Source organism: Sus scrofa, chromosome 6 (assembly GCF_054392235.1).
Source record: "Sus scrofa isolate SSC_HxYL_T2T_F1_AM1 chromosome 6, Sscrofa_HxYL_maternal_Yorkshire_Landrace_v2.0, whole genome shotgun sequence".
NCBI lineage: Eukaryota > Metazoa > Chordata > Mammalia > Artiodactyla > Suidae > Sus > Sus scrofa.
Genome location: NC_139388.1, coordinates 167,743,406 through 167,755,988, shown reverse-complemented (window position 1 = coordinate 167,755,988; position 12,583 = coordinate 167,743,406). Strand labels below are relative to the sequence as shown.

The 12,583-nt window shown below is 36.8% G+C and overlaps 1 protein-coding gene across 4 annotated transcripts in view; it reads right to left on the bottom strand.

Moving 5' to 3' along the window:
* The window catches only part of SPATA6 (spermatogenesis associated 6), a 118,133-nt gene that overhangs the window by 69,077 nt on the left and 36,473 nt on the right, over nt 1-12,583 (bottom strand). For all 4 annotated transcript variants that reach the window (XR_014804811.1, XR_014804812.1, XM_021093282.2 and 1 more), the window contains exons 6-8: nt 12,340-12,420; nt 7,347-7,640; nt 3,145-3,232 (exon numbers count right to left, since the gene is read on the bottom strand). Coding sequence is in view for 2 of the 4 variants with exons in the window: in XM_021093282.2 (XP_020948941.1) it covers nt 3,145-3,232; nt 7,347-7,640; nt 12,340-12,420 (463 nt within the window). In the remaining 2 variants the exon portion in view is untranslated. The remainder of the gene's footprint in view (nt 1-3,144; nt 3,233-7,346; nt 7,641-12,339; nt 12,421-12,583) is intronic.

The following is a 12,583-nucleotide window of genomic DNA, read 5'->3' as shown; positions in this document are numbered from 1 at the left end:
CAATGAAAAATAAATCTAATTATGAGGAAAAATCAAACAAACTGAAACTGAAGGACATTCTACAAAATAACTGGCCTTAACTCTTTAGCATGTTATTAAGCACAAAGAAAGACTATGAACTGATCCATATTAAAAGAAAACTAAAGAGACATGGCAACTGAAGCTTATCCATGATGTGGGATTATTATTAGAAGAAGTGGTAAAATCTGAGTTAGGTTTATAGATTACTTAATACTATTATATCATTAATTTCCTTTTTGATAATTGCATCATATATGGTAACGGTATTAGTTTCCTCAGGCTTCCCTCTACCTTAGACTAGCTAAGTTTAAGCCTAAACAACAGATACTTATTTCTCACAACTCTAGAGGCTGGAAGTCTGAGGTGCAGGGGCCAGCACAGTCAGTTCCGGGTTCTGGTGAGAGCTCTCATTCTGGCTTGAAGAATGGCCGCCTTTTGTTTGTGTCCTCACAGACAGAAACCCAGAGGTCTGGTGTCTCTACTTAAAAGGGCACTAACCCCATCAGGAGGGCCCCACCCCATAAACTCATCTAAAGCTAGTTACCTCCCAAAGGCAATGATCTATCTCCAAATACCATCTTTGGAGGTGAGAGTTTCAACATATGAATTTTGAGGAATACAACGTCATGGCAAAGCCCTTATCAAAAAAGGTTTATACACAGACACACCTAAAGAGATGGAAGCAAGGAGGAGAAAGAGGGAAAGGGTAAAGCAAGTACTGCTATTTGTGGGTTCTTTTTTTTTTTTTTTTTTTTTTTGTCTTTTTGCTATTTCTTTGGGCCGCTTCCATGGCATATGGAGGTTCCCAGGCTAGGGGTCTAATCGGAGCTGGAGCCACTGGCCTACGCCAGAGCCACAGCAACGCGGGATCCGAGCCGCATCTGCAACCTACACCACAGCCCACGGCAACGCCGGATCGTTAACCCACTGAGCAAGGGCAGGGACCGAACCCGCAACCTCGTGGTTCCTAGTCGAATTCGTTAACCACTGCGCCACAATGGGAACTCCTATTTGTGGGTTCTGAGTAAAAGGTATAGGGGAATTTTCTGTACTATCTCAACTTTCTATAAATCTGAAATTATGTCAAAATAGAAAGTTTTTTAAAAGCACCTCTTTATTGACCTCTCTGATTTCACCTCTACATAGGCAGCTGACGGCCTTGATTAGAAGCTGCTAGAAACTAACAGTTCTGCTGGCAAATACATAATAATTGTCATGGAAATTAGACTTTTAAGTACATTCCAAAAACATATTCCCATCTTCCAAAGAAATGTCTATGTTGAAGATATTTTCGATTTTCTTGTTCATAAATTTCCTCCAAGAGGGGAAACAGAGTGTAACATCTGTTCCTAATTCGAATAATCTGCTATTCTGAGTACAAAAGACACATTGAGCATCCCTCTATCTCCCTGTTAGTGCTAAAAAAGCAAACAAGTGGACAGAATCTTCATGTTCTCAGAAACCAATGTTTCATTTCCCAAGTTAAAAAAAAAGTTTAGAAACAGAGAGACAGACCTCAGTACATGTTGATTGTATTTTTTTCATTCACTCATTTTTCTATGCCTTTTCTCAGTGTGCAGTAAATTAACTTAAAGATTGTTGCTGAATGCTTGGTGAACTGACTAGCCTATGTTTATAGATACTAAAACTTAAATATCCCTAACTATAAAATACCATTTAATCTTCTTCACAAAAATCATCTTCATATTGCACTTAAGAAATAATTTATCAGGAGTTCCCATCGTGGCTCAGCGGAAACGAATCCAACTAGGAACAACGAGGTTGCAGGTTCAATCCCTGGTCTCGCTCAGTGGGTTAAGGATCTGGCGTTGCCGTGAGCTGCCATGTAGGTCACAGACTCATCTCGGATCTGATGTTGCTGTGGCTGTGACTCAGGCTGGCAGCCGTAGTTCTGATTAGACCCCAGCCTGGGAACCTCCATATGCTGCAGGTACAGCCCTAAAAAGCAAAAAAAACCCACAAAAAACAACAACAACAAAAAAAGAAATAATTTATCTAACCATTAGGCCTAAAAATGAAAAAAAAAAAATTCTTATAAACTAAGCCTAAATGACATTATCTTTTCAGAAATGTAAATAAGTATTATTATGACAGCTGATATTTTATTAAGTGTCCTGTGTGCAAGGGCATTTTACATGATAACATTTACCATATTATCTTCATCTTCAATAAATAAACTGATAATAGATAAATAAATAAATGAACTTCATAAATTTATTATTTATATATGGTTATTACATATTATTATCTATTGTAAATAAACTCCATTATCAAAGTAGTTAATAATAAATTAATAAATTAAAATGTAATAAACTGATTATCAAAGTAGTTAAATTATTATCAAAGTAGTGAAATGACTTGTTTCAGAATACCCATTTTAGGGAGTTCCCACTGAGGGTCAGCAGCAATGAACCTGACTAGTATCCATGAGGAGGCGCGCTCAATCCCTGGCCTCGCTCAGAGGGTCAAGGCTCCAGCATTGCCGTGAGCTGTGGTGTAGGCCACAGATGCAGCTTGGACCCAGAGTGGCTGCGGCTGTGGCACAGGATGGAGGCCACAGCTCTGATTCAACCCCTAGCCTGGGAACTTCCATATCTGCAGGTGTTGCCCTAAAAACACACACACACAAAGAATACCATTTTATAAATAAGCAGAAGAGTTAAGTATTCAAATATATATATGTATGTCCAAAACCTATAACCCTGAACACTTTTTGCAATGGTGTTTCCCAAAGTCTGTTCCATAAACTAATAGGTAATTAATGTAATAATATATAGTTAAGGTAAGAACAGAGTTTCATATTCAAAGAAATTTAGAAATTGTTGAGCAAAAACAAAATCAAAGATTTTTTTTATTAAAATGTATTATAACCTTTCATATGCTAATATGTGTTTTGAATATCAAAGAGGGAAATGGTTTATAGCAGTACAGAAACTCTATTTTTAGAGAGTACTTACTCAGGTGTCCCACAAGTTGTAAAAAGTGGCATTATACCACACTTTCCAATGCAGCAAAGATTGTTTTTGTTAACTGATGCCAAGATAAAAACCTGATTGTAGCCAAGACAACTAAAACAAGGAAGAGAGAGAACTTGCAGCTTACCATTGTGCATCCTGGACCATCCATCTCTTTCACAGTCTCTGCCAGAAGATCCAAATAAAGCATCAGTCCTAGGACTTGGGGGATCAACCTAGAATAAGGAAGATTTTGATGTAAAAAAGAGCTTAAGGTTTTTTTCAGTCCCATGGCACCAGAAAATCAACTGTTAGTACACAGACCACATGTCATCAAATTAACATGATGTTCAGGCATGTTCCAAAATTGGAGTGTAGGTGAGCACTTTGCTGTTTGTTTTCAAATAAAATTAAATTTCAGAAATTTTTAATGATGTTTGAGTCTACTTTAAGATGACAGATCACAGAGTTCCCGTTGTGGTGCAGTGGAAACGAATCCGATTAGGAACCATGAGGTTGCAGGTTCAATTCCTGGCCTCGCTCAGTGGGTCAAGGATCCGGCATTGCCTTGAGCTGTGGTGTAGGCTGCACACATGGCTCGGATCTGGCGTTGCTGTGGCTCTGACGTAAGCTGGCAGCTTACAGCTCCAATTAGACCACTAGCCTGGGAACCTCCACATGCCTCGGATGCGGCCCTAAAAAAAGACAAAAGACAAAAAAAAAAGATCACAATTGAAACGTCCATAACTCTATTGCCTAGTGTGCTTTCCATTATGAAGTTAAAAAAAGAAAGAAAGAAAAATCTTATTTGCCACATTTAAAAAACAAGTTTAGCGATTCACTACTATCTCCTTAGCATACAGATTTTGAATTGAAACAGCATCCTTGCTTGGCTTGCTCACAGGCCCGGATTCCAAGTATAATAATTACAGATAATGAGTCATCCAGGTTTGCTAACAACAAAAAAAGTCAGAGGAGTTCCCACTGTGGTGCAGTGAGTTAAAAATCCAACCGCAGTGGCTCAGGCTGCAATGGAGATCCAGGCTCTATCCCCGGCCTGGCACAGCTCAAATTTAATCCCTGGCCTGGGAACTTCCGTGTGCCACAAGGGGCCATTAAAAAAAAAATCAGAATGATATATATCTGTGCAAGAAAGACAGCTCTATTCACCAAAATTTTAAATGTGTTTATAGGGAGTTCCCACTGTGGCTCAGCAGGTTATGAACCTGATTAGTATCCATGAGGATGCACACTCAGTGGGTTAAGGATCTGGCATTGCCGTGTACTGTGGTGTAGGTTGCAGATGCAGCTCAGATCTGTCATTGCTGTGGCTGTGGTGTAGGCCAGCAGCTGCAGCTCCAATTCAAGCCCTAGCCTGGGAACTTGCATATGCCGCAGGTGCAGCCCTGAAAGTCAAAAAATAAATAAATAAATAAATAAGATGAAACAAAATCTGTACATAAAAGGACAGTATCAAGAGAGTGAAAAGATGACCCACAGAACAGGAGAAAATATTTGCAAAACATTATCTGAAAAAGCATTACCATCCAGAATACATACAGAAACTTCTAAAACTCAATTTAAAAACTTAAATAGCAGGCAAAGAACTTAAAGACATTTCTCTAAAAGAGAGACAAATGACCAATAAGGACATGAAGAAATGTTTATTATCATTAACCATTTGGGAAATGTAAATCAAAATACTATATTTTACTCCCATCAGGATGGCCATTATGAAAAAACAGACAATAACAACCATTGTCAAGGATGTGGAGAAACTGAACCACTTGAGCACTCTTGGTGGGAATGTAAACTGATGCAGCTACTACGGAAAATAGCACGGAGGTTCCTCAAAAAATTCAAAATATGACTGTCAGATGACCCAGCAATTATTCTTCTAAGTATACGCCCAAAAGAACTGAAAGCAGGGTCTTGTTACACCATGTTCACAGCAGTACCATTCACAACAGCCAGAAGGTGGAAGAACCCAAGGTGAATGGATAAACAAAATATGGTATACACATATAAAAGAATATTACGCAGCTGTAACAAGGAGGAAAATTCTGACACATTCTGTAACATGAATGAATCTTAATGACTTTATGTAAGTGAAATGAGCAACTAACAAATGGACAAATATTGTATATTTTGGGTTCCACTTATATAAGGTGCTCAAATATAGTCAAATTCATAGAAACAAAATACAGAATGGTAGTTACCAGTGGCTGAAGGGAAAAAGGAATGGGGAGTTATTGTTTAAGGGGTACAGAGTTTCAGTTTAACAAGATGAAAAAAGTACAAAAATGAATGTACTTAATGCATACACTTAAAAATGGTTAAAATAGTATATTTTATTTTGTGTGTATTTTACTTTTTTTTTTTTTTGTCTTTTTAGGGCCACACCAGTGGCATATGGTAGTTCCTAGGCTAGGGTCAAATCAGAGCTGTTGTAGTTGCCAGCCTACACCATAGCCACAGCAATTCAGGATCTGAGCCTCATCTGCGACCTATACCACAGCTCACAGCAACACTGGATCCTTAACCCACTGATCAGGTCCAGGGATCGAACCCACATCCTCCTTGGTACTAGTTAGGCACCGACATAAAAATTGGGATGGGACCTCCCAATTTTTAAAAATTTAAATTTAAAAAAAGGAATCTGAAAAGACAAGCCACAGAATGAGAAAAAATATTTGCATATCACACACCTGATAAGGATCTAGAATGCTAAATATATAAAGAAAATTCACAACTGAATTCAACAAAAAGGCAAGCAACCCAATTAAACATGGGGGGATGGTAGCTTTATGTTTACAAATAGCATTGGAAAAATCTAGTCCTATACAGCAATGTAAGCAATTTTCTAACTACAGGCTTAAAGGTATGTGCTTCTTTTCTGTTCATTTTAAAGCTGAAAGAGAAATCATTTAAATAAAAATGTCAAGGTTTATATTAAGCAGTATTAAAATTATTTTGTTTTGAACACTTACATGAAAATTATAAACATTTTAAGAGCAGTTATTTCCCTAAACAATTTTTATGTGGCTAACCCTCAAAATATTCCTAGTTATCTTCGTACACAGGCATTTTAATTAAAATGCTAATATTCCCTCAGATTAACAATTAGTATGTCTTTTCAATTTAATTTGCAATTATGGGCAAATATAAAATTAAAGGCATTCTGAAACTGCCATCAAACAAGCAAGTAAATATTATCTGGATACTGTTTCAACAACAACAAAAAAGTGACCAGAAAAAAACAAATTCTATAAAATAAGGCAAGTATAACCACAATAATCTCAATAAAATGTTACCATTTAAAAGTATCCATTATATTACAATTTTTATAATAAAAATTAGTTTAGACTAAAATAATAAAGGATTCATAGTCAAAATATGAAGATAGAATGAAATGTTGCTTAAGGCACATCTAATTGCTAAAAAAAGTATCTAAAGAAATTTGAATGTACAGGTGGTGCACATTCAAAAAGCTATCAGACCGTGAAAGGAACATGTTTACATGTTTGAATTTATATATATATTTTAAAATTTGGAAAAATGAATTAGACATTAAAATCAGATAGCTTTATAGATATCCCCAAAAGTTGTTTTGTTCCAAAGGTACTAAAATCTTCAAGTTTATTATTATTATACCAACTAGTTTTTATTAATTGGTAAGATTTTGTTAAGGAAATACTTCTAAGGTAAACATTTTTATTAAAACTCAATAAATTTTAATATTCATTAAATATTTTGATAATAGACCCTTCAAATTAGCCCAAGACCATTTGACGATTATCACATGGACACAAGCTCTAAACTTGAACCACACCGAAAGCAGGTTTCCATATGGAAAGATTAAAACTATGTTACCTTGAAGTTACCTCTTCACTTTTAAAGGCCTTCCCATCCCCACCAAATAATGATTTGCTTCAAAGATCCAGGACAAAATTTCAAGGCAAACTTACTTTTCCATTAAAAGACTTTGAGGGGGGAGCGCTCCTTTCACAAAGAAAACTTAGTCCGCTTTTAAAGCCCTACTCTGCCATTTCAGCACTAATGTCAATTACATTTCTGCTCAATTTGTAAAATTATTATGCTGTCCACCGTCTAAGAAGAAAGGAAATGGGTAGAGAGGATTTAACGTGGCATTCATAAGGACACTTGATCTCTGCCAAGATACATTCTTTCATAGAGTTAATTTTCCGTTTTTAGATTGCTAGGCTAACAGACAATTCAGGAAAGCAAATTATTACTATAAGCTAGAAGCTGAAAGAAGTTTGAGAATAATATTTTAGGGAAGAACAGATTAGATCAATTTCGGGTGGAAATGTTTCAGAGAACACGTACATGTCTAATCACAAACGGAGGCTTATCTGTTTCTTTTTTGAATTCATAGGGTCCAAGATTTAAATGGGCCAGCCGCCGCCTGGTGTCTTCAGACAGCTCACACATGCGTCTTTTCGTGTAAGGAGATGGAGAGTGTGATTTTGAAGAAATTGTAGGCTGTTCGTAGTTTTTTGCATTTATGCAATATTTACTTCTCTCGGGTGACTTGGATTTTTTCTTCGGGGGTCTCGATGTTCTGCTTTGCAGTCTGCTGTGTGATTTCTCTACTGGAGCCGTATGGTAAGTAAATTTATCCTAAACGTAAACAGTAAAAATTAATTTGGTCAGGAGAGATATATTCCTACATATTATGTCCCTTGGGGTAAACCATAGATATAACTACAGATAGAAAAAAACTTTAACAAGTAATTTAAGGCACATATAATCTATCAAAGCCAACTAGATCAGTCTCTCTCATAGCACAGATTCTGGGGGAAGTCAAATCTACAGTCTCCTAAATAACTCTGTCTTGTAGTTCATAAAGTATACTATACCACACTTCTTAAGTATAATAATTTACTTTATGAATGTTGAAGCCCGATATTTAACCATTTGAATAATCTTAGGAAAAAATACAGAATAATTGCTTTTCAGTATACCAAAAAATGAATGCAACCATTGGTTTATCATTTATAATTATGTATTCAAATAATTGGCTATATAATTTTAAAGGGTTTATTTAGTAATATTATAGACAGACATGTCTAATTGTTGATAATAAAATCTTTATGGAGGAGTTCCCATCGTGGCACAGTGGAAACAAATCCGACTAGGAACCATGAGGTTGAGGGTTCGATCCCTGGCCTCGCTCAGTGGGTTAAGGATCCAGCATTGCCATGAGCTGTGGTGTAGGTGGCAGATGTGGCTCGGATATGGCATTGCTGTGGCTGTGGCGTAGGCTGGCAGCTACAGCTCCGATTATACCCCTAGGCTGGGAACCTCCATATGCTGTGGGTGCGGCCCTAGAAAAGGCAAAAAGACAAAAAAAAAATTTTTTTTTAAATTAAAATCTTTATGGAGAAAACTATTTTAAAAAGTTTCATTCATACTATGATTACATATATTTGTACAATGTGAAAATCTGAAGAAAATCTTTATACATATTTTCATAAAATGTATTATTTGGCTTATACAAAGTGATTACGATTTTAAGATCTCTTCCAAACTTAAACTTTACAATTCCATGAGATAACCAACCGTAACGTCTTAACTCTATACTTTTATAAAGGGAATAATCATAAAAGACATGCTACAAACTTTAATGATGAGGACTCTATCTTCGAATAAAACCGGCCAACAGTCTAAAACTTCAAAATCAAATGGGATATTTCTAAATTTTTGGTATTAGGATAACATTTATTTAAATAGTCTCTGTCTTATAAAAGTTAGATACACGTAAATAAGACCTCTTTGGAGCATTATCTAGATGTATAAGCTTTCAAATATTAGAGAAAATGGACAGTTGAGAATCTCTGAACGGCCTAACTTTAACCACATTATAAAACCACCCAATCCTACCTCTCTTTCTCTGCTTTCTCAACCCTCCTCCCTACTTGCTAAGGGTATCTATTTCTAAGTAAATAACATACAAATGTGAAATAAAAGGGGTAAGAGTCAAATATTTTTTAAAAAGTAGATAAACAGGGAAAGAAAATAGGAAAACCAGAAAACATATTTTCCTAATGAGAAAACTAAGTCCACAAGACCAGCAACATCAGATTATTTCATCATCTTTCTTCTTCAGCTCGTGTTATGCTCCTTGACCTTCTCTCACCTTGTTCAAGGACTTAGACAAGTAATGTAGAATTTCTTCCTCCATTTCACCCGTCTCTATGACATCATGCTGACTCACAGAGGAGGCAGTGTTAGTTAGCACGTGAAAAGAACCTTCGAGGTTTAGTAAGATGTTCAAGCAATGAATCTTTCCAAGACCTTAGACTTGGACTTTCCATTCCCGAGCTTTGACCGTCTTTTTCTGCTTCATCTTAGACTGGATCATTGTAGAGACCCACTGTGCCCTAACCTCTGAAAACCCCTTGCGGACCAAACCTTTTTCTTTTACTTTCACTGAATCTGTTGCTTGTCTTCCTCACCTCCTCAGCCCCTAGATCTCTTTCCCTCAGATCCGTACACCTTAGAGTCTCTTCCCTTCGGACCCAGATGAGCCCGTAATCACCTATTTCAGCAATGCTGCAAAATTCCTTCTTGCCCCCCTCTGTTTATATGAAACCTGCAGTGACTCCATCTTCTTTCTCCGTGACAGAGTTTGAATGCTGAACACTGCTAGAGGAAGTTAGAGACTGCGCTGTAGCCACCACAGATACATTCTTTCTAACCTAATCAATTCTTAATGTATCCTATTAACAATGCCCAATGAAACTTAAAATAGTAGTTGTTTTACACTGTTTTAGACAAAACAGCTGCTTATACTGGCCAACAGGACAATAACACTTGTGACACAAGGAGACTTGAAAAGTGCTTGTCCTCTTTTACTCCTGAAAACCCTCCTGCCACCATGAGGAGGAGCTGAAATTAGCCTGCTAGATGGTGCGAGTCCTGTGGCCATCAGTGTAGCTGAAATCAAGCCAGACACCAGAAATGAGGGTCCCTCTCGACCTGGAAGTCAGCCAGCTACCAGACATGCAAGTGAAGCCACTCTAGATCATTCAGTCCTGGCCTAGCCAGTTCAGACCAAAAGAATCACCCAGCCAATTCTGTTCTATACATTACTAAGTTAGTGTGGCTTGTTACACAGCAAAACTACCTGATATAGATGGGCAAACTCACACTGATAAAGTTAACAGTAATATTTAACTACTTAATAATAAATTATACTTTGCAATCAGTAAAAGAGTAAGCAGAAAACTAGATTTATTCCAGAAAATTCCAATAATATAATTTTTTTCAGTCCATTCAGTTGGTGACAAAACATCAGTTGTGACAAAAAAAAAAAAATTGAAAATAATAGGCCAAAAGAAATAAAGATGATCATGAATACTTATAAACCTAAATGATTTTATAAAGTTTATTTCACTCACCCCTCTCTTAAAAACTAAAATGGTTTGTTTTGTTCATCAGCTGTATTTGAACCTGAAAATGCTGCTTTATAGCCATTGAAATTTTAATTGTAACTAATATTCACTTGGGAAAAAACTGGATTTATCAAGGTCTCAAATAAGATAAAACAAGATTAAAATTCTGGCTGTTACCATTCAGAATTTTAATGTCAAAGTGTATACTCTGTTGTGCCTACAGGACAACGTTTTCTATCTTATATATTTTCATCCATGTCTTCTATTATCTCATCCATATTTTTTTTTCTTTTTAAGGCTGCACCTGCAGCATATGGAAGTTCCCAGGCCAGGGGTCGAACTGGAGCTGCAGCTGCCAGGCTACACCATAGCCATAGCCACACTAGATCCGAGCTATGTCTGCAACCTACACCACAGCTCACGGCAACGTCGGATCCTTAACCTACTGAGTCGGGCCAGGGATCAAACCTGCATCCTCCTGGATACTAGTCAGGTTTGTTACTGCTGAGCCACAACAGGAACTCCTCATCCAAATATTTTAATTAAAAAAATAAGCCTAGTAACAGCCACAGAATTTACTATTATATATTATGTGCCAAGCATGCGTAGTCTCTAATTTAATCTTTAAACCAGTTTTTCTAAGGATCTTGAACTCAAATCTATCTGCTTTTCAAGAATATTTTCTTAAACACTGACACCAAAGCCTATTCTCTCACATCTCTATTCAAAAAAGAACAAATGGCAAACAATGAAATAAGAAGTTAGCCAAAAGTTACAGAGGAAAAGGCTAGTCTAGTGAAACTGCCAGTGGGGTGGCAGGTCTACATTTAGTAAGGAGTCTTTCACTAAGCTGTACACTTCCATGTGCCCTCTTCTGTGTGTATGTTATATTCCTGACCAAAAGGACCATTCTACCCATCGACTAGGAGGGCGTACCCCCCAGTGTGGAGAGGAAATTTTTCTGAGTCTGGGGGAAGCATTTCTGACAATTTACAAAGGGACACAGTACATAACAAGTCAATAACACCGTTCTGCATTTGCAAGCATGGATCTCTGATGGCAGTGTTTCAGCTTGCATTTGAAAGATAAATAACTAGGCCAAGCTTTGACATACCAAGTATTTTGCTAAACAAAATAAGAATAATCCCCTTGATAATCTTATAACTATATTTTACCTCTCTTAGCTTGTCACAGGTTTCACCCTGAGCAATCTACTCTAAAACTGATAATGCAGGAAATCAACATTCTACGTTATCACCATAGGTCTAGTCCTGCCCTGTTTGGGCCCTCTAGGCTTTATACACTACTGTCTTATCATCACAGGCTGGCCATTGTTACCTGGTCATAACGCAGCTGCTTATGTATGAGTGATGCCAAGACATTATTAGATAACCTGGCAAGATGATCCTGGCAACTCAGTTGGAGGTTAGACCAAAACAAAATATTAGATCTAAATATCTGAGTTTACTAAAGGCAGTTTTTACAAACATAGAAGGTACTTAGGCTGAGGTGTCCAAGCTTCCCTTGATCTGACAGCACCAATACAGCCACCACACTAAGCAATAATCCCTTAAGAAATTAGAGACAGTCAAGAAGCTATACCCACTAACACCAATATCCTTGGTGCTAAAAAGGTATCCTTCGAATTTAACCTCTTTAGGATTTATAGAAGCATCCAATCTAATTCTCTTGAGCCCAACATCTTTCTTTCTAGCAGCCTTATTTCTTTCCACCAAAAAAATAAATAAATAAATAACATGTAACCAAACTGCTCAATACCTATGATAATTATTTTTACTTAAAGATTGATCAAAAAAAAAGGAAGAGTTGTTGCCGAAATAAAAGAACAATGCTTGCCAAATGCCTAATACATGTGAACAAATAAATTAAACCATTAGACACTTTAAATAAGGGGTTTTAACCTGAGTGCGGCACTTCCTTGAACTTATCAGACATTCGGTAATCACCGAGGTTGTAGAAAATTCAAGCTTTGGAGCAATTCCCTGAGGAGGAAAGAGAGGATATTATTAGACGCTTTAGTTTTTAAAGAGACAATTATTAGTGATGCAAATATGACCTACAGTAACAAACACTCATCAAGGTTCAGCTGCTTTGTTAGTTTGAATTTCTTATTAGGGATAAAGACAACATAGTAACACTAAATAT